Source organism: Gadus chalcogrammus, chromosome 6 (genome assembly GCF_026213295.1).
Source record: "Gadus chalcogrammus isolate NIFS_2021 chromosome 6, NIFS_Gcha_1.0, whole genome shotgun sequence".
Lineage (NCBI taxonomy): Eukaryota > Metazoa > Chordata > Actinopteri > Gadiformes > Gadidae > Gadus > Gadus chalcogrammus.
Window position 1 is genome coordinate 16,587,699 of NC_079417.1, and position 17,971 is coordinate 16,605,669.

Below are 17,971 nucleotides of genomic sequence, written 5' to 3' on the forward strand. Positions count from 1 at the left end.
ACTATCAGCATTGTTTCACAATCATGAAACAATTCTGTAATCTGTCTGAAGACAGCTTCGACCCATACCTTTAAAATGAAGGCTTACAAAACCTCAAACGCAATTTGTGACCCATTGATTTGGGACAGCCATAAATAATAACTTTATTACACAATGACTGATAATAGGCAAAGCTACCCCCTTACCCCCCGAACCAAAGCTCAACTGTAGGCATAGGCAACAATGTGAAGATTTAAATAACATCTCGGGGAATGCGGGAGAAATACACACGCGTTGATGCACTGCTTAAAAATATATATCCTATTTTAAAAATGTCTACAAAGTCTATATCTCTCATCACATTTGTGTGTCAAAACTTCAATAATGAAACGTGATTAATCCTTTGGACAATACAAAGGGAAAATGGCGGTCATTTGGTGGAACTTCTATAAGGCTGTCGGTGCTTCAAATATCTGAACCTGTAACCTATAAAAGACTTTTATCCATCCCAGAATGACTTTTAAATACATTACCACAGCGGAGGGCACACATTTCAATTGTAAGTAAATAATCTTCCCAATGCATTTAGCATTATATGGAGTTCATAAAATACATTTGTTAAATGTGAAAACTATAAACAAAACAATTCACTCGGTTCAACATTGCTTATAGGGTGTTAAGCTCAACCTTGCTGGCACAAAATGGCATCTCCCTCCCCTGCCCTTAGAGGAAACCATCCAAAAGAGCTTCTCCCTTCCCTGCCCTTAGGGGAAACCATCATGGTCGAAGCTGGAGGCCAGGAGTGCGAAGGAGAATGGAGAAAACTTGATTCCGTTTCCGCTGTAAAATTTATTCTGAAACTCCACCCTGTGGATAGAAGAGATTTTTGCTTGTTATGCTACCATTATGTATGTTCAGTATGGCCCTCATTGGACCCCTAATCATCCCTGGAAGGGGCAAGGAAGAGACCCTGGGAAGGGACACGGAGCTTCTCGCTCTCGTTCCTTCCCACCGTCTCTTCCTTGATAATGAGCAGTAGGCCTGCCGTGATGAAGCTCCTTTTCACCAATTGGAAGTATACAAACATCTAGTAATCCTCTCAACCAACAGTCAGCATCTCCCCTTCATGACTTTTCCTAAAACATTGTTGTTTAGATGAGTCTGTTCTTAAAACACAGAAATGATATTTCAAGCATTTTGGTGACTTTCTAGGCTGTAGCTGCACAACGCAGTTCACCTTCCCTCCAGCAAGTCGTCACCAAGGTGCAGGTTTACTTTGAGACCAATGTTATCTATAGCAAAATAAACTATTGCTTGTTTGAAGGAATTGCATTTGGACCAAAATAACAAATATTATTATGAAGTATGCATTATAGAATATTAATTTTCCTCAAGGTAGCTATTCCCAGTGTGGTACATTCATCTCACAGACTAACCACAATAATCCTTCCAACACACACACACACACACACACACACACACACACACACACACACACACACACACACACACACACACACACACACACACACACACACACACACACACACACACACACACACACACACACACACGGGCTAGGGGGCATTTAATGTGTAGGACTAATGACCGTACTAATGAAATGGACTTTGAATACCTGAATACCTGCAGCTGCCCTGGCTGAGTGTGCCGCCAGCAGTGTTCATTAGACTTACCAGTGCAGACGGAGGGCATGGAGGAAGGCAGAGAGACCCTCCATCACCAGCAGGATGGAGACGGTGAGTACAGCAAACAGGCCAAAGACCGGCACCAGGAACAGGACCCCCAGGCTGGTGTCCACACGCAGGCCCAAGTGCATCACCATACGCCAGAGCACCTCTGACAGCTCTGTTACAGCAGACCAAACACAGGTATGAGACGCTAGGACACCAAAGAGCGCTTACTGGTATGATGGCTGCTTGTAAAAATCACTTTCCAACCCCCCTACACAGCTCTCCTTCATTCAGAGGAAAGGTCCGTCACGACCCCAGTTTAAATGTTGACAATGTATGACACTTTTCTCAGCCTCTCTCAAAAGGTCCGCCGGTTCAGAGTTTAGGGAGGTTGGTGAGCCGTTGACATCAATTCCAAGAGTCTTTAGCAGCTCTCATAGATTAGCCTTGTTCTCTCCAAGTCAGCAAATATGAACATCCCCGTCTCTGTGGTTCCATTCATTTACAATCACCCCCTCCCACACCTACCCTCGAGACTCATTGTAGAGTGGAGTTCAGAATGATCCCACGGCCTATAACTCAGCCCCCGTTGACGCTCCTCCGTCTCAGTCTGTGAGCATGCGCAGTGGCGTGTAAACACAGAATCTAAATATGTGGATTCGTTCTATTGTGGGCACTATTGGAGAAACGACCAAGCTAGGGCGATTCGTGTGTGTGCTAACTGGTGTTGAAGAAAAATAACAAAGTTACAGCTCATGTAGAATAGAAGGCTGTCAACGGCTCCTCAAACGGGGGGAGGCTGGAACCAAAACACGGCTGATTACAACTCGATATAGACAATATCAGCCATTACCCTGGGCTTTTCTGACACACACACAAAAAATGCATTTTAACACAAGATGCTCCCTGTGTGCAGACGTACGTGCGTGGGCCAGGCTCAGCGCCCACAGCCTCAGGTAGGAGGCCGTGTTGGAGACGCAGCCCAGGCAGTACTCTATAGTGTGGATGCCCTGGTGCAGGAACTCATCTCCAAAGTTAATCTGTCACCGCAAACAAACACAACCAGGCCAGTTACTCAGGAACCACACAAAGTAAGACCCATGAAACTTCAATACAAGTCTTCTGAAGAGCCTACTTGGTGCGTTTAAGCCTTTTAATTTTATCTCCTGGGTTCTGACCTGCTCCTTCTGGTGCTCCCGGCTGGTGGAGGGGTCGCTGTGTCCGCTGCCTTCCTCCATATCTTGAGCGTGCATCAGAGAGAGCTCCTCCTCACTGCCACGCCGCACTCGCTCATAGCCCTGAGAAAGAGAGAGGGGGAGAGAGACACCAGAGAGACCCCAGACAGGGGGAGAGACACCAGAGAGGGAGAGCGTGACCAGAAAGTGGGAGAGAGACACCAGAGAGACCCAAAAGAGGGGGAGAGACACCAGAAAGTGGGAGAGAGACACCAGAGAGGGGAAGAGAAACACCAAAGAGGGAGAGAGAGACAGCAGAGAGGGGAGATTGGAGACATTAGTCCCGTGAGTCTGGGGAATCCAGGTTCAATGCATGTCCACCGTGAGCACCACTGGGCAGGGTTAGGGTTAGGCCTCTCACCCGGTACATCCCCAGGCGCTGGCTTCCGTGGTGGAGCCAGTAAAGGTAGAGCGGTTTCCCCAGCAGCAGGACGGGCACAGAGAGCAGCGCGATGACCAGCAGGAACCCCTGTACCCCGATCTGGGGGACACAAAACATGACCCTCATCAAACATCCATCTGCACTGTAGATGGGATCGACTTGAAGTATATTACAACTAATATGTCAACTACTGAAAGACCCCATAGAAAAGAAAATGGCAATTCTCTTTCGATCCATCTCTTAATAGACACATACATTGTGCCAATGAAAGTGCCAGTGAACCCTAATCTTGCTTTAGGTTCACTGTTGTTTTTCATTCATTGACTTCTATGATTTGGGACATATTAATCCAGATATAAAATGATACAGAAAGACGGAAAAATGGGCGTTTGGCTTTTAGTCTCCTCCAGCCAGAAGAACGCTCTGCTCTGAACTCCCGTTCTTCTCCTGGCGCCACTGACACCATAGAGTAAACTAACGCTTAAGATGGGTTGAGGGGGGGGGGGGGGGGGGGCGATTGGTGATGGGTGATGTGTGGAGTTGGGTGGAGTGCCATCCTGGCAGCGGGTGATGGATGCTTGTGTCCATGGCGACCATGTGACCTGGTACCTGTCCCGGGTAGAGGAGCTGGTTGCCGCTGCTCTGCATCAGGAACATGTTGATGAAGTGGATGAGGATGCTGGGAGCTGTTTTGGACTCGGCGGCGGAGAAGGCCAGCCACTTGTATACCACCATGAAGACCAGGTAGCCGAAAAGGCACCACATGAAGAGCAGCTCCGGCAGGAAGACCAGGTACAGGTTGGACTTCTTCCTGAAGTGGCTGGGGAGACGCAGGTGGACATGGTGGAATAGAGCAGGAAGGGGAACACTGTTAACAGGGCCAACCTCTCCCAGAACACTACCTACTCCAACTACATGCACCATGGACCATCAAACCATGAGCCAACAGACATTCAAATCACCCAAGGCTACTCCATCTAAAACCCTCTTGGTGACAACGAGGAACCCTAACGACGGAGGAACCCAGACTTACAGGTGGTTGTAGACGCTGAGGACCACTCCGAAGCTCATGTGGACGATTCCCAGAATCACGGACATCTTCATCTTGTAGGAGTTCAGGAATGTCAGTCGATTGTTGGCCAGGTTCCAGATCTGCATGGTTAACAGATTATTATGGGTTATGATGTTCAATGTTATACAACGTTTTATCAGGTCGCTTTCTCTGACAGAAGGGAGCTTATGGGGAATGTTTTCTTGAATTGTTCTTGATAATGCACATTGGCATAAAGATAAGTATTCAACACTGGTTCAAAGAGGGAGTTTGCATTGTTCTGTAGGGTTGCCTAGAGGGACATTCTCCAGTGGTTTGTGGCCCAATAAAGAAAAGTTACTAACTGGGGAGGGGCTCAATCTTACACATGGCAACTTCAGCTAAATGTTACATATGCATGGTACATGGCTTTTGCAAACAGTGACATAATTTTTGTAAACCGGTTGAAAGAATCCGTTGAATTCCAGTGTCTTGGTACAAGCAAGCAGCTATAAGTGAATATTCACTGGTTCTTCGCATCATTCCCCTTCGCATCAACTCACTGGATCGATTCCCAATGGGTAGGGCCCTTTGAAAACCCCTGTGATGTTGGGGTCAAGGATCAGGAAACGATTGGCAGCAATATCACTACCCCTAAACGAAAAACAAACACAAAGAAAGGGCAATGGACAAACATTTAGACCCATGTATGTACATCTGTTTTCCCACACCATTTATTTGGTTAAACACCACGCCCTGGTCATTAGACGATGGGTGTATCCTCACTTCCACACGCCAGCATCGAACATGGCCTTGACGCTCCAGCCCGAGCCAAACAGGTTGAGGGACTTAGAGAAGCAGTCGTTGTAGATGAGGCCGGTGTAGATGGAGAATAAGCCCATCAGCAGGATGATGTAGCGCCCCTCAAAGAAGGTGTTCCAGATCTACAAACACAAACACATACAATTAAAGCCTTCCCATGAACTAAGGGGAAAAGGCTGTTTGATGGATCACAAAGGAAATTAGGATATTATCAACAATATTAATCCAAAAAAAAAAAAAGAATAAAATCGATTGTCAAATCAATAAATGATTAACGTTCAATAAATGATTAACATTACGATAATGATTATCGTAATGTTCATCAAAAACATCCTTTTGGGAGCATTAGGGTCCAGCAGTATGGGGAGCAGTTCATCTTAGGAGCGTGTCAGTGAGGATTAACTTCACACTAACGTTCGTCTGACCACACAGAGCTAGAGATCAGGGCTTGGAAACCATCGATGGATTCAGGTGCAACGCTTGTTGCGTTTTGTTATTTTTCAGGCAACCAAGCGATATTAGCTATAGCTAGTGGGGATAACTACGCATTAATGCGTGATTTATTATTAATACATTATTGATGGTTTTATAAGGCTTTTAGAAAAGGGCCTGTGAGGACATCACCTCGTTCCTGGTGTTCTTCAGCTTGCGGTTGTTCTCGTACAGGACCATCCAGAAGGCGAACACGGCCATGATCAGCCCATGGCCCAGGTCGCCGAACATCACCGCAAACAGGAAGGGGAAGGTGATGATGGTGAAGGGAGCTGAGGATCCAAGAACATCACACCCACCACTCATGACCAGGATCCACCACCGGTAGGCCCAGTGGTGCAGCCTGGATGACCACAGCCGACACTCTCAGTGTCTCCCTCACAGAATCCAAGGAGAGACATCAATAACTAAAGCTTTCCAAAGCCCATTTGGATGTGGAGTTAACCATGAGAAGGAAAGCTGGGGGGGTGCAATGATTCAATAATAAAAATAACACATTTTAAAAACACCCCTCCACTGTTTCTAACCTCCACATCCTACCTCGGCCACATGCACGCAATACTTTCTCATCCTCATATTGCCCCCACAGGACCTCCTACCTGGGTTCACTTCTCTGTACGTGCCCACTCCATACGCGTCCACGATGTTCTGGAAGCCAGAGGTGAACTTGTTGGTCTTGATGAGGGTGGGCGGCGTGTCGTTGCTCGGGATACGGTTGACAAAGGAAGGCAATGTCGCGCCGCTTTTCCTCTGCAATGACAAATGATACCTACTTTAGAATGAGCTTAAACGGCAAAGCTAGGCATGCTTAAGTTAGTGGATAGATCTACAAACATCTATTACTGCATACTGCCAGGGAGACGGATTTCCGAAACCCCCTTTGTTTATAGGCCTTGCTGGAGAGACCTGCTCACAGTGAGACCAGCCCCGCAGGAGAGACGAGCTCACAGTGAGACCAGCCCCGCTGGAGAGACGAGCTCACAGTGAGACCAGCCCTGCAGGAGAGACGAGCTCATAGTGAGACCAGCCCCGCAGGAGAGACCAGCTCACAGTGAGACCAGCCCTGCAGGAGAGACGAGCTTACAGTGAGACCAGCCCCGCAGGAGAGACAAGATCATAGTGAGACCAGCCCCGCTGGAGAGACGAGCTCACAGTGAGACCAGTCCCGCAGAAGAGACCAGCTAACAGTGAGACCAGCCCCGCAGGAGAGACGAGCTCACAGTGAGACCAGCACAGCTGGAGAGACGAGCTCGAAGTGAGACCAGCCCCGCTGGAGAGACGAGCTCACAGTGAGACCAGCCCCGCTGGAGAGACCAGCTAACAGTGAGACCAGCCCCGCTGGAGAAACGGGTTCACAGTGAGACCAGCCCCGCTGGACAGACATGCTCACAGTGAGGCCACGGACGGATGAGTTAAGGAGCACCAGCACTGCAACAACGGTTTAACCGGTTATTGATTTACCAAACCTCTTTTCAGCAGTCCGGTAAATTAACGACCAGCGGTCGCAATTTAGCAACAAATTTACTGAATAGAGACCCTTCATTCAAGAAGATCGCATTTACAAATCTACACCAAACAAGAAGCCTTATAAGAGGGCAGGATAGGACCGATATGAGCCAGCCCTTCCTAGACGGGAGAAGAAGCTCCACAGGAAGTGACACCTCACCAAAGCAAGAGAAGCACAAATAGGTACTTTATAAAACAATAGATAAAAACCAAGATGGAAGATAGATATGTCGAAGGTATCTGCCATAAAGCATTGACTCCTCACAAATCCAGTAACACCAGTGTTACTTGATTTGTGCATGGTTTATGAAATATACCGAAACAGCTCCCGTTTCTTGAGAAGTGTCGTGAGGATGAGCACTTATATTTGAGACCAATACCCCAGACGGGTACCAGGGCTACAGACGTACCGAGCCCTCCTCCAGCGCCTGGCGCACGACGCCCAGGTCGCCAACAGGACACCACACCTCCGAGATCAGACACTTGTTGGTGACGTCCAGGCTGCACAGGTTGAGGACATAGTAGATGGCCTTCATCTTCTTCACCTCGATGTACCACGTGTAGACAGACTCAGACGCCTTCTTCAGCACCTGCCGCAGGTAGTCGTCCGTCCTCAGCAGGACCTGAGACCACAGCACACTACACATTAAAGACCTGTGGACCAGATGCTCATGCAGACATTTGTTCTGAATATCACTATATAGCCGACCTAATGCAGAAACAATTTGCAGAAAGACGTGTCTAATAGAACACATGGTAAGATCGTTACACTGTAACGCAGACTACAAGGACAGACCCTCATTAAAGAAAGAAAAAAAAAAAAAAGAAAGAAAGAATTCAGAGGAGCATGAAGGAGGTCATTCTGAACTAGCTTCCAGCCGTGGTCTCGTGTAGATCATGTGCTTCTCATGATGAATGAAACTCTGATTCAACGATAAACGGGATAGAACAAAAGTACTACCAGGAAAAGGGTGAATCTAGAGGAATCTGGAGAAGAGGCACGAACCAACAGTTGAATCTACTTAACAATGTGTCGTTCTTTTGAAACTTATAGATTTATTTTCTTTACTTAGAAAACTAACTAGCAGTGTTTTAAATATTGAAGTTTTTCCTCGGCTGATCACATGGCCTATAGACACGCCTTGATTTGAGCCGCGACCAAAAGGTCTTATGAAAGAAAACCTTGGCTGGTTAAAGAATGCAACGGTTTAGCTGAAATGGGGTGCATCTCCTGGTTACCAAGGAGGTACCATAGCAACCAGAGGCTGTACCGTGTTCAGGTCCTGGATGCGTGTCCCAAGCCCCTCCACCACGTCCGTCCTCTCCTCCCTGCTGCTAGGGTACGGGTACAGGTGGCAGTGGTAGCTGGTGGCGGAGACACAAGTGTTCATAAAGAAGAGAGAGAAAGAGATACAAAGACACACATGTTCCTAAGAGAGAGACACACATGTTCATAAAGAAGAGTGAAAGAGAGACACACATTTTCATAAAGAGAGAGAAAGAGATACAAAGACACATGTTCCTAAGAGAGACACACATGTTCATAAAGAGAGAGAAGGAGATACAAAGACACACATGTTCCTAAGAGAGACACACATGTTAATAAAGAGAGAGAAGGAGATACAAAGACACACATGTTCCTAAGAGAGAGACACACATGTTCATAAAGAGAGAAAGAGATACAAAGACAGACATGTTCATAAGAGAGAGACACACACATGTTCATAAAGAAGAGAGAACCATAAGAGACACATGTTCATAAAGGAGAGAGACACACCCACGCTCATAAAAAGGAGAGACACACACATGTTAAAAAAGAGAGAACCACAAGTGACACATGTTCAGAAAGGAGAAAGTGACACACATGTTCAGAAAGGAGAGAGAGAGGTAACCACAAGAGATACAAAAGTTCATAAAGGAGAGCGAGAGACCACTCGTAGCTCGAAACCATTACCAGTCACAGATCTTCTTGACCTTCTGCCCGATGAGCTCTCCCCAGTAGGATATCAGAAACACCACACTCTTGGTTGGCTCGCCCTTGGGATTAATCCAACAGGAGGGGGATAGTCAGTACAGAGTTGCATCAGTTATGACCACACTAAGCAAATGTAAGTGAGTTGAAAGATAAATAAATGCTAAAGTAGGAAGAGATTTGCCTTCGAAAGTCCTTGAGCAAACATGAGAAATGTCTGCCCACACAGTTCAGTCAGAATTATTGGATTATTCCATAAAAGATACAATAACATGCATTCAGAATTATTATATTCATTCTACAATAACCTTAGTTTAGGGCTGTGCGATATGACGATATATGGGGGGGGGGGGGGGGGGGGGGTGAGAGAACCATGTCTATCAAAAGATATTTCCCACTATCGTTACTTTACTTTATTGAAGTATTTAACGTCATTCTGACCCTGATTTACGGTCACCACACGTGCGCGACAGAAACCAACATGGAGGAGCGGAAAACAGAACGGAGTCTCTTAACAGTCTGACGCAGAACTGAGTCAGGAGACGTGATCTTCGGAAAGAAAAGCAAATCTCAAACGAATTGAGAGAGTATTCAGAGTGCGGATATGTGGAACTCGTTGTGGACAGCCAGTGATTATGATGATGGCATCCGAGAGAGGGTTCAGCTTCTCAGTATAACGCTACGGTGTGTGTATGTATAACTCATCCCATGAAACATGACATATGACAGTCAAACCTTGTATCTGTCATCCAATGAAACACTGTTAATCTGTTACAGGAGACAACAACACAGAGACTGAGAGTTCCTGAGTTATTGAGTGGCAAATGAGTCAGAGAGTTACCGTGTCAGGGTCTTCCAGATACTCGTCAATCTCCGAGTAGCTGAGGATTGTGTAGCCCTTACAGACTCTCCACATCATCCGCTCAAAAGCTTCAATCTTCGGCCTCTGAATCAGTCCCGAAATAAATCTAAAAGATGCAGAAAAATAAATAGCCATTTAAAAAAAAGATTAACAAATTAATTAATTAATTAATTAATTATAATGACAAATGGGTGAAATCGTTTACAAAAATACATTTTAGTGTGTGATTGTTTATCTCAAATAATTAAAAAATAAAGTTTGGGTTATTAATAACTTTGATAGTGTGTAGAATTGAGTGTCAAGAAAATAGTGTAAATAAGAAGCGCTTTTACAACGAGTCTTTACATCTACATAGTCTTCTTACATGGAGGATGGCAGTGAGCACCAAAGTGTTTCTAATGTTTTCCTCAACAATGACATCACTTGAATGAATACCTACTGTCATCTTTACAGGCCGGCAAGAGCTGTGAGCAGGGGGGGCATTCAAGCGGTTGCAGTCTGCATCCTTACCTGAATCCTACACAACTTTAACAGACCTATATTGTCCCATTGGACAGAATCTTCACAGTGGAACCAACCACCAGCGACAGCAGGTGATGATTGGCAGTTAGTTACCCTCTTCTCAACCTCACTCACCCGAGTTTCGCCCCCATCCTCTGCATGCCGGTGTAGTCCAGGGCAGCATCCCTCTCCAGGAAGGGGAACTCCTCGTACTGGGCCTGGGGGGGGTCCTGCTGGAACAATCACCAGAGGGGTGGACCAATCAAAAGAAGTAAGAGGCTGGTCAAGTATCTGGCTTTTCTTGCCAAGAAGGCCACTCAAAAACTGAGAGGGGCAGAGTGGCGCCTTGTTCCCTGGTTTGTTACGGAGAGATTCAAGATGAAGTGGTGCTACTGACCTCACTGCCTCTCTGAGCAAAGTTCTTGGTGACGTGCAGCATGTGCGTGTACTCAGTCAGCTCTCGCAGGTTCTTCTGCAGCTTCTCTTTGTTTCTGGTGACCTCACTGAGCTCGGCCTCTAGCCTCTGCAGCTGCTCCTGAGACACACATAAACATACACACACAGTCACAAAGTGTAACCAGGAAAGCCATGTGTTGAATACAAAAGAGGAACCAAAATATGTAATAGAACGAAGTGGTTGAACAGATACAGAAGGACCCTAGTTTGAATCGCATAACAATTTAATAGGAGTAATATCAGCCATTATATAAACAGTCATTATTATTGTGGTACAGTCGAGTTATAACATGCAAGCCCCTGAAAAAAAATAACTTGTTACACATCCAAACCCCAACAACAAAGAGAGGGAGATGCGGCCGGCGGCTGACCATGGTTGCCATGATGTGCTTGGGCAGCGGAGCCACAGGGTTGACGTCTCGGTCAGGCAGCGGGAGGTCAGCCTTCTTGATCTCCCTCAGGAGGAACCCTGAGAGTAGAATAAGAGAACCATATGAGAACAGCCGGACAGAAGAATATAACACTAGGCCAGCATGTTTACACTCATGCCGGCTACATTGAGCAGAGATGGTTCTATGTGGTTAGTGTGTTTCTTACCAAGAATCCTTTCCATTTCTTCACACCTTTTGATCTCATTGACGAATTTCCTCTGGAAGCAGTTGACACTGGGGTTGAGCTAAAACCACAGAAACGTTTAGCATTCAATTTAAAAGTCGCAGGTAAAGTTGGATGAACATGAAGGCATGAATCAACAAAATGCTTTCAAATAAGCAACTGTGAAGCATAAGCTTAGGCACTCGACATTCATTTTTCAGCTGTCCATCAGGGTTGAGAGAGGAGACCACTCACGTCCCTGAACTCCACCAGTCCGGTCTCTCCCAGCTCGCTGATGCAGTCGTAGGCCGAGCCGGCCTGGAGGAACAGCTGGGCCAGGCACATATCCTCGCTCCGGAACAAGGAGCCCATCTTCACAGCTTCTAAACCTTTGCTTTCCTTTCGCACGAAGACTATCAAGCTAATGTTAGCATTAGAGCTAGCTGACTGCTTTCCGTTAGCCCAAGTGACCAAGAAAACCTTCTTCGTTCACCTCGTTCATCCTATTTCTGTTTCCTCCGGACCGAGACTAACGAAGTACGGCAGGTCAACAGCTGACCGTTCAGAAGAACAAACTAACTTACTGCTTCTGAAGTTACTACTTGAGCTAGCTGCTGGATTATCTGTCTCAGTGCACCCAGGAGGTCAAAGATTAATCAGTAGACACCGAGTCGAGTGTAACCCCAGCAGGTGGGTTTCATAGTCCGAAAGGTAAACTTATATTTCCTTCAAAAAGGCACATCGCTTGTTTCTGGAGACAACTATCCACGTCACGGGACCCGGAAGACCGCTCGGTGACAGGGAAGGGGTTGGCCAATAAGAACCGACCATTTGAGTCTGCGCAGATGACACTTTAACGCTATTGCAGTCCATCGGGTCATTCTTTACATTATCATGAACGTACAGTATAAGAAGTGTAGACAAATTAAACGTTCCAAACTATTTTCATTCTTTTGTAAATAATTCATCTTTATTATGGATCGGGTGTGGCTTTTAGTAATGAATGTGTGATCAATCATCATAATCATATTCCATTATTTTATGAGACAGGATAACTTGTCTCATGCGGTTACAATGAGGAGGTATTCCACGCCTGTCTGATCTGTTTCCATGGAGTTCCAAGAACTGAGGCAACGATGAAGAAGAAAACCAAGATGAGGCCTTTTGCCAATGACTGTGAATATGGCTCACCTGAAACAGAAAAATCAAAAATCAGTGATAGTTTTACCATGTCCTTATATATACCTAAATAGGTTTCGGGTTGAGGGCTCAGCTAGCCCACACCTAATAGGTTCATGGCACACGCAGACACCCTTACATTCAGAATTACTTTCAGTAAAAAGTGTAATTAAATGAATAATAATTACCTGTGTAATATCTGGTAAAAGGAAATGCAAGTTCTGGCCAGCATACATCATTCCTGTCACAGTCATACTCTGTGAAGTTGACCTGGAACCTGGGGATGGACACAGCACGTCAGGTTGATGTTGTTTTAGGTTTTTCATAAGCACTTGATGTGTAATGATGGAGCACCTGGTTTTGGGGGGCCCTGAGTTAACAAGGACGTCTGTAAAGGTGACCGAGGAGGAGACAGGAAACAGTTGTGTCTCCATTGGATCCAGACAGGAAGAAGGGTCTCCTCCTCCACACTCCAACCTCCAACTGGACATTTTGTAACTGAAAAATAAACAAGGAAAGAAATGAAGAATAATTTTTATTACTTATTTGGTTACATATTTGAGCTAAAAATATATATTTTTGTCCTTCTTGAGCAATGTCATCCTTTGCAACATTGGTTGCGATAGTGACTTACTGATAAGCCTCAATCTTCCAGTGAGATACATAAAGACTTTGTACCTGATGGTTAGGGCCTGTATCTCCCTCTGAGGCACGCCGCCCACCTCGCCTGTGACAGCGCTCCTGACGTGCACGTGTTGGTGCCACAGGACACCGGAGCACCAGCCGCCTCCATCAGCGCTGCTCCCATTCACCAGCACGTCTGGAAACCGGAGGACATTCAAAGGGAATACATTGTTTTCGGACTTTGTGGAACACTTGTGGAACATTGGCCTGTATCTTCTGACTGCTGTTCACCTGAGATCCCTGAGGAGCAAGTGGTCTACTCACAGCTTATCTTTAGCCAGTCTGCCATCCTTTGGAAATCGGGGTCCCCCGTTTTCGCCACGTGTGTCGCCATCACTAAGGAAGCTTGGAGAGAGGCGACCATCTCCCTAGACACAAGTAGGATCAAAAGTTGAAGACAAGTCAAAAAAATGTCTGTCAAAAAATTTAAGTTGGCACTTCTAATTTCTGGAATAGAAATGTTTTGTGCACATACAGGGTTCGAGAAAACCGTTGAAGTGCAATCAAAAACATTAGTGTACAGAAAAATCGACGGGACCCAGCAGAAACAAACATCCGCTGTACACATAATAAACCAAATCCCACCAGTATCTTCCCTAAGAACACTAAACTTACCTCAGAACATCACACTGGGTCAAGTTATACTGGCTGACAGCCAGAAGGCATCCCGCTGTGGCGTTCACTCCAAACATAACCGGTCTCCTCTCAGCCGTAGAACAGACACCGTCACCAACTGAGGCAGGGAGATAGTGATCAAGGATTTCGACATTATGAACAATGCAAAAAGCAAACAACAGGTCCATCCTGCTTACTCACAAACACAAATACAGATCAAATGTTTATTACTAGGCTTTATAATCTAAAGTGCATTGACTAAAATGGTATCCGAGTTAAGATGCAGGTAAGTGTCTCTATAATCATACCTCATATATTGTTAATGAGAAACTTGTCCAAAAGGTTGCGGTGTATACACAAAGTGTATTTTGTCCAATAATGGGCACACAAAATATTACCTGGTTGCCAAATATTTATTGAGCTCCTCTCTATGAATGTGGTGTTGTCCAAAGTATCCCCAGACCCGGCCAGCACCGGCGTTCCCACCAGGTACCCTGAGGACAAGATACCAGGAAGATGTATACATCCCAGAAGGGAAACTTTAGACTAACCAGCATGTGCCAGGATTTCACTTTTTTACAAACCTGGGTTTCCCGACTTCTTATGTTGATCAGTAACATTCCCGCTCAGAAAGACAGAAGAATACCTTGCAGTCACCGCCACTGGGCAAAAGACAGGAGAGAAACAGTAGCAGTGGCAGGCGTAGTTCAAAGTAGTCTGAAACATTTGTTTTTCAGGCCCTTACCACTACTGTTCAGCACAATGGTTCCAACAGTACGCCTCAGTGTTATACTTGTGAGGCCATTTGCTTGCCAAAAGAATTGGTAATCCATGGCCAAGGTCACATTCTCACACACCTGTCCCTCATCTTCAGAGACAAAAACAGGTTCATTTGAAAAAAAAAATTCAAATTAGGAGTACTTTTTAGGATTTAAGGTTGACAATGACAAGATGCCTGCCAAACCTGTTGAATAGGGGGATTCAGAACTTGAAATGAATGGGCTTAAATCCACAGCGACTTCATCGAGGACATCAATCGTTATCACACCTAAAGCAGAAAGACAGAAAATCGACATTTCAAACTCCTATTCTGATATAATACTATAATGTTGATGCATAATTTGAATAGGTAAATCCTCTATATTGATTAGCGTTCATATATTATACCTCCTTGGCCGTCCTTGACTTGAACTCTTAAATCACTTGGAGACATTTGTAAAGGAGGTCCAATTGGACAAATGTACAACAGAAGAGTTGTACATTTCATGTTGAAGTTTTTCAAATAAGCTACAGGAGCAGTATTGGCACACTGCCCTGCAAAAAGTTCCTGCAAAGAAATAATCGTGTTGGGTTTCTTTAGTGCAAGTCCTGAGTGCTGAATCTATAATGAAGGTATATCACATTCACACTTAAGAACTGACCTGAGGGATGGTGAAGTATTGATCACTCATGGTGAAGATGGGACTTCCTTGCCGATATTCATCAGCAGGGAGGGGTGCTGACAGCACAGGCCTTTGGAAGGACGGGCTAGGCTTTGGTATGCTTGGTCAAACACAAGGGATAGGCATGTTTAGACACAAAGAAACAGACAGGCCTTTAATACCGGTGTTTTAAAAGACACGTGCCTGACAGTCTGGGCCTCTTACAGAGTCTTTCCCTGGTAGAACAGACCAAGGTAGGGGTTGTTCTCCGGCGCCGACATGACACAGAGGAATGGAAACCAGTCCGGAGCGTTGGCGGTGGACTGGGCTGAACACTGGTAATCCGGGGTAGGAGACACCTGCCCACCGAAGGGCCCTTGAAGGCAGTGGCCTTCAAACAGCTTCAACACTTCCTCGGAGCAGTCCTGGTAGGGAACACCACAACCCAGGCAGACACAAGACGTATGAAGTTAATACTTCATTTTAATCCTGTCACCAAAACAAAAAGTCAAACTCAAGACTGGAGGCATTGCTCCTGAGGTACTCTATATGGTTACTGTTTCAAACGGTAAGAGATAGAACCGTCCAACGAATGGACAAAATAATGGAAATACAGGGAGGGCAGAATGGTTGGAGATAGAATACAACTAAAGATGTTTAAGAAATGGTGCTGAGTGTCAGGAGGGAACATTTGAAAGGGCACTACAGCTGACCTGGTCACAGCAGCAGCGTACGTTACACGCGCCTGACGTCAGATCACAGGGACAGGACCCCAGAGGCTGGTACACTTGGTTAGGAAGCACAGTTCTATTCTCTGAAAGAAATTAGTGAATTATCAGGTGATTATTAAATGGATCACGAAATCTCCAATTCAATTTGGATACGTTTCAATTAAACAGTCGATATGTTTACAGCACACACACTGTTGTTGAAAGTCAGAGAGTGAGAGTGAGTGAGTGAGTGAGTGAGTGAGTGAGTGAGTGAGTGAGTGAGTGAGTGAGTGAGTGAGTGAGTGAGTGAGTGAGTGAGTGAGTGTCACCTGATCCAGGGTTAGTGGGTGAAAATGTGGCGTATATCTGGGCCTGGATGTACATGGAGACTGGTGGGACTCCTTCCTGACAGGCAGACAGTTCGAGTGTCTCAAGAACACACAGAGGCTGTTGACAGCAGTCTGTGTCCGTCTCATTGTTCCCACACAACTGAAGACTTCGCTCAAGCTTCAGTTGGATTCGAACTGCTGTCTGCGAAATGGGTAAACGGGTACAAAAAGTAAAGCAGAGGACCATTTGCCTCTCTGCTCAAGTAAACATGCTAAGAGAGAACTGTTTAGTTTAAATTACAAACATCTATGACATGTTTTCCATGAAATAATTTTAGTTAACAATATAATGTACTAATACAAGATAAACGACCAATTTATTAATACATACTTTTAATATCTTACCTTTCCAATTTGTTCCTTTGTGAGAAGCCATTGTGTAGGCTCTACAGTGCAAGATGGAGGAGGAAGGCTCCCTGCAGAGAATACACTGCTAAGTTATAACAACATCATAGGACTGTGATATCAAGCATGTGAATAATAGTTTGATTCAAATAAATAATTAGGAATATGTATATAACTGTTTTAATCATCACATTAAGTGATCATAATGTTCAGTCAATTCGTTTGTTAACACTTCTTGCAATTCCGTATTGAAAATGTGCATGATGCATGATTCGTTTTGTCTATGGTCTTCGTCCTAATTATTGTTGCATGGATAAAGTTCTGTTCCATTAAAACAGACCAACGATGTGAACTAACGCTACGCTTAGGCCCTAGGAGGAACAGAGCCCGTGCCCCAGAGGCAGAGCCGGGGCCGCCCGGGGCACCACGCCACAGTACCTGTGTTAGATGGAGATGTGTTTTTCAGAAACAGAAGTCGGTCCGACGCATTTCCGAGCAAATATATCGTCAAGGAAGGTCCAGTTGCAACAGAGTAGGAGGGCTGAAAAACTGTTTAACATCATGTTGTATGTCAATAATATACTGTGTGAATAAGTAAGGGATAATGCCCGACGAGGTGTCCATTATCAGGAATTAATGGACGACGTGGAGGCGTGAACCGTCCGACGCGAAGCGGAGGACGCTTCGCGTCGGACGGTTCACGCCTCCACGTCGTCCATTAATTCCTGATAATGGACACCTCGTCGGGCATTATCCCTTACGTATACAATAAACAGTATCAATGTGATTAAGTTACACTAACATCAGTGGGTAACCTGTAAAGTAAAGCATACTACAACCTATCCCGATAATCGTGATTATACATTGACATCTTACCTAGATCCCCCCCTGTATTTGATAGGGAATCCGATGAAAAGAAAAATAAACTTAAAATAAATGAAAATGTGATGGCCATTTGGGTATTATAAAGTGGCCATGTTTGTATATGGATTATGATATCTTAGCAACCAAGCCTTAACCAATCAGCGCTCTGCAGAGCTCTTGCTCTCCTCGTCAAGGACGTAAACCTGACGGCGGACACGCGGACAGCGCCCTCCAACGTCCTC

The 17,971-nt window shown here is 45.4% G+C and overlaps 2 protein-coding genes across 3 annotated transcripts; both read right to left on the minus strand.

Annotated features, from left to right (window-relative positions):
* Window positions 1–33: 33 nt before the first annotated feature.
* On the minus strand, window positions 34–12,341 carry atp6v0a2b (ATPase H+ transporting V0 subunit a2b). Of its 2 annotated transcripts, none has more exons than XM_056591641.1 (20): window positions 11,778–12,341; window positions 11,526–11,604; window positions 11,300–11,397; window positions 10,870–11,007; window positions 10,608–10,702; window positions 9,951–10,077; window positions 9,092–9,174; window positions 8,409–8,502; window positions 7,548–7,760; window positions 6,231–6,381; window positions 5,764–5,903; window positions 5,104–5,261; window positions 4,881–4,971; window positions 4,321–4,439; window positions 3,897–4,107; window positions 3,267–3,386; window positions 2,849–2,968; window positions 2,593–2,710; window positions 1,674–1,845; window positions 34–846 (listed from the first exon to the last, which is right to left on the minus strand). In XM_056591641.1, exons 1-20 carry the CDS (start codon window positions 11,892–11,894, stop codon window positions 744–746), a joined length of 2,547 nt encoding a protein of 848 aa, XP_056447616.1. In that variant the 5' UTR covers window positions 11,895–12,341; the 3' UTR covers window positions 34–743. The 2 variants fall into 2 exon arrangements, with proteins under 2 accessions (XP_056447616.1, XP_056447615.1); XM_056591640.1 differs by having other exon boundaries at window positions 10,608–10,705; window positions 11,778–12,334.
* A 117-nt stretch (window positions 12,342–12,458) lies between these two features.
* Window positions 12,459–17,875, minus strand: tctn2 (tectonic family member 2). The gene is made up of 18 exons (XM_056591643.1): window positions 17,742–17,875; window positions 17,304–17,414; window positions 16,866–16,936; window positions 16,461–16,662; window positions 16,135–16,235; window positions 15,647–15,846; window positions 15,422–15,542; window positions 15,168–15,327; window positions 14,965–15,048; window positions 14,746–14,868; window positions 14,585–14,662; window positions 14,399–14,494; window positions 14,001–14,118; window positions 13,650–13,753; window positions 13,380–13,521; window positions 13,056–13,199; window positions 12,890–12,978; window positions 12,459–12,713 (listed from the first exon to the last, which is right to left on the minus strand). The coding sequence occupies exons 1-18, from the start codon at window positions 17,818–17,820 to the stop codon at window positions 12,592–12,594; spliced, it is 2,145 nt and encodes a 714-aa protein (XP_056447618.1). The 5' UTR covers window positions 17,821–17,875; the 3' UTR covers window positions 12,459–12,591.
* Between the last annotated feature and the right edge of the window lie 96 nt (window positions 17,876–17,971).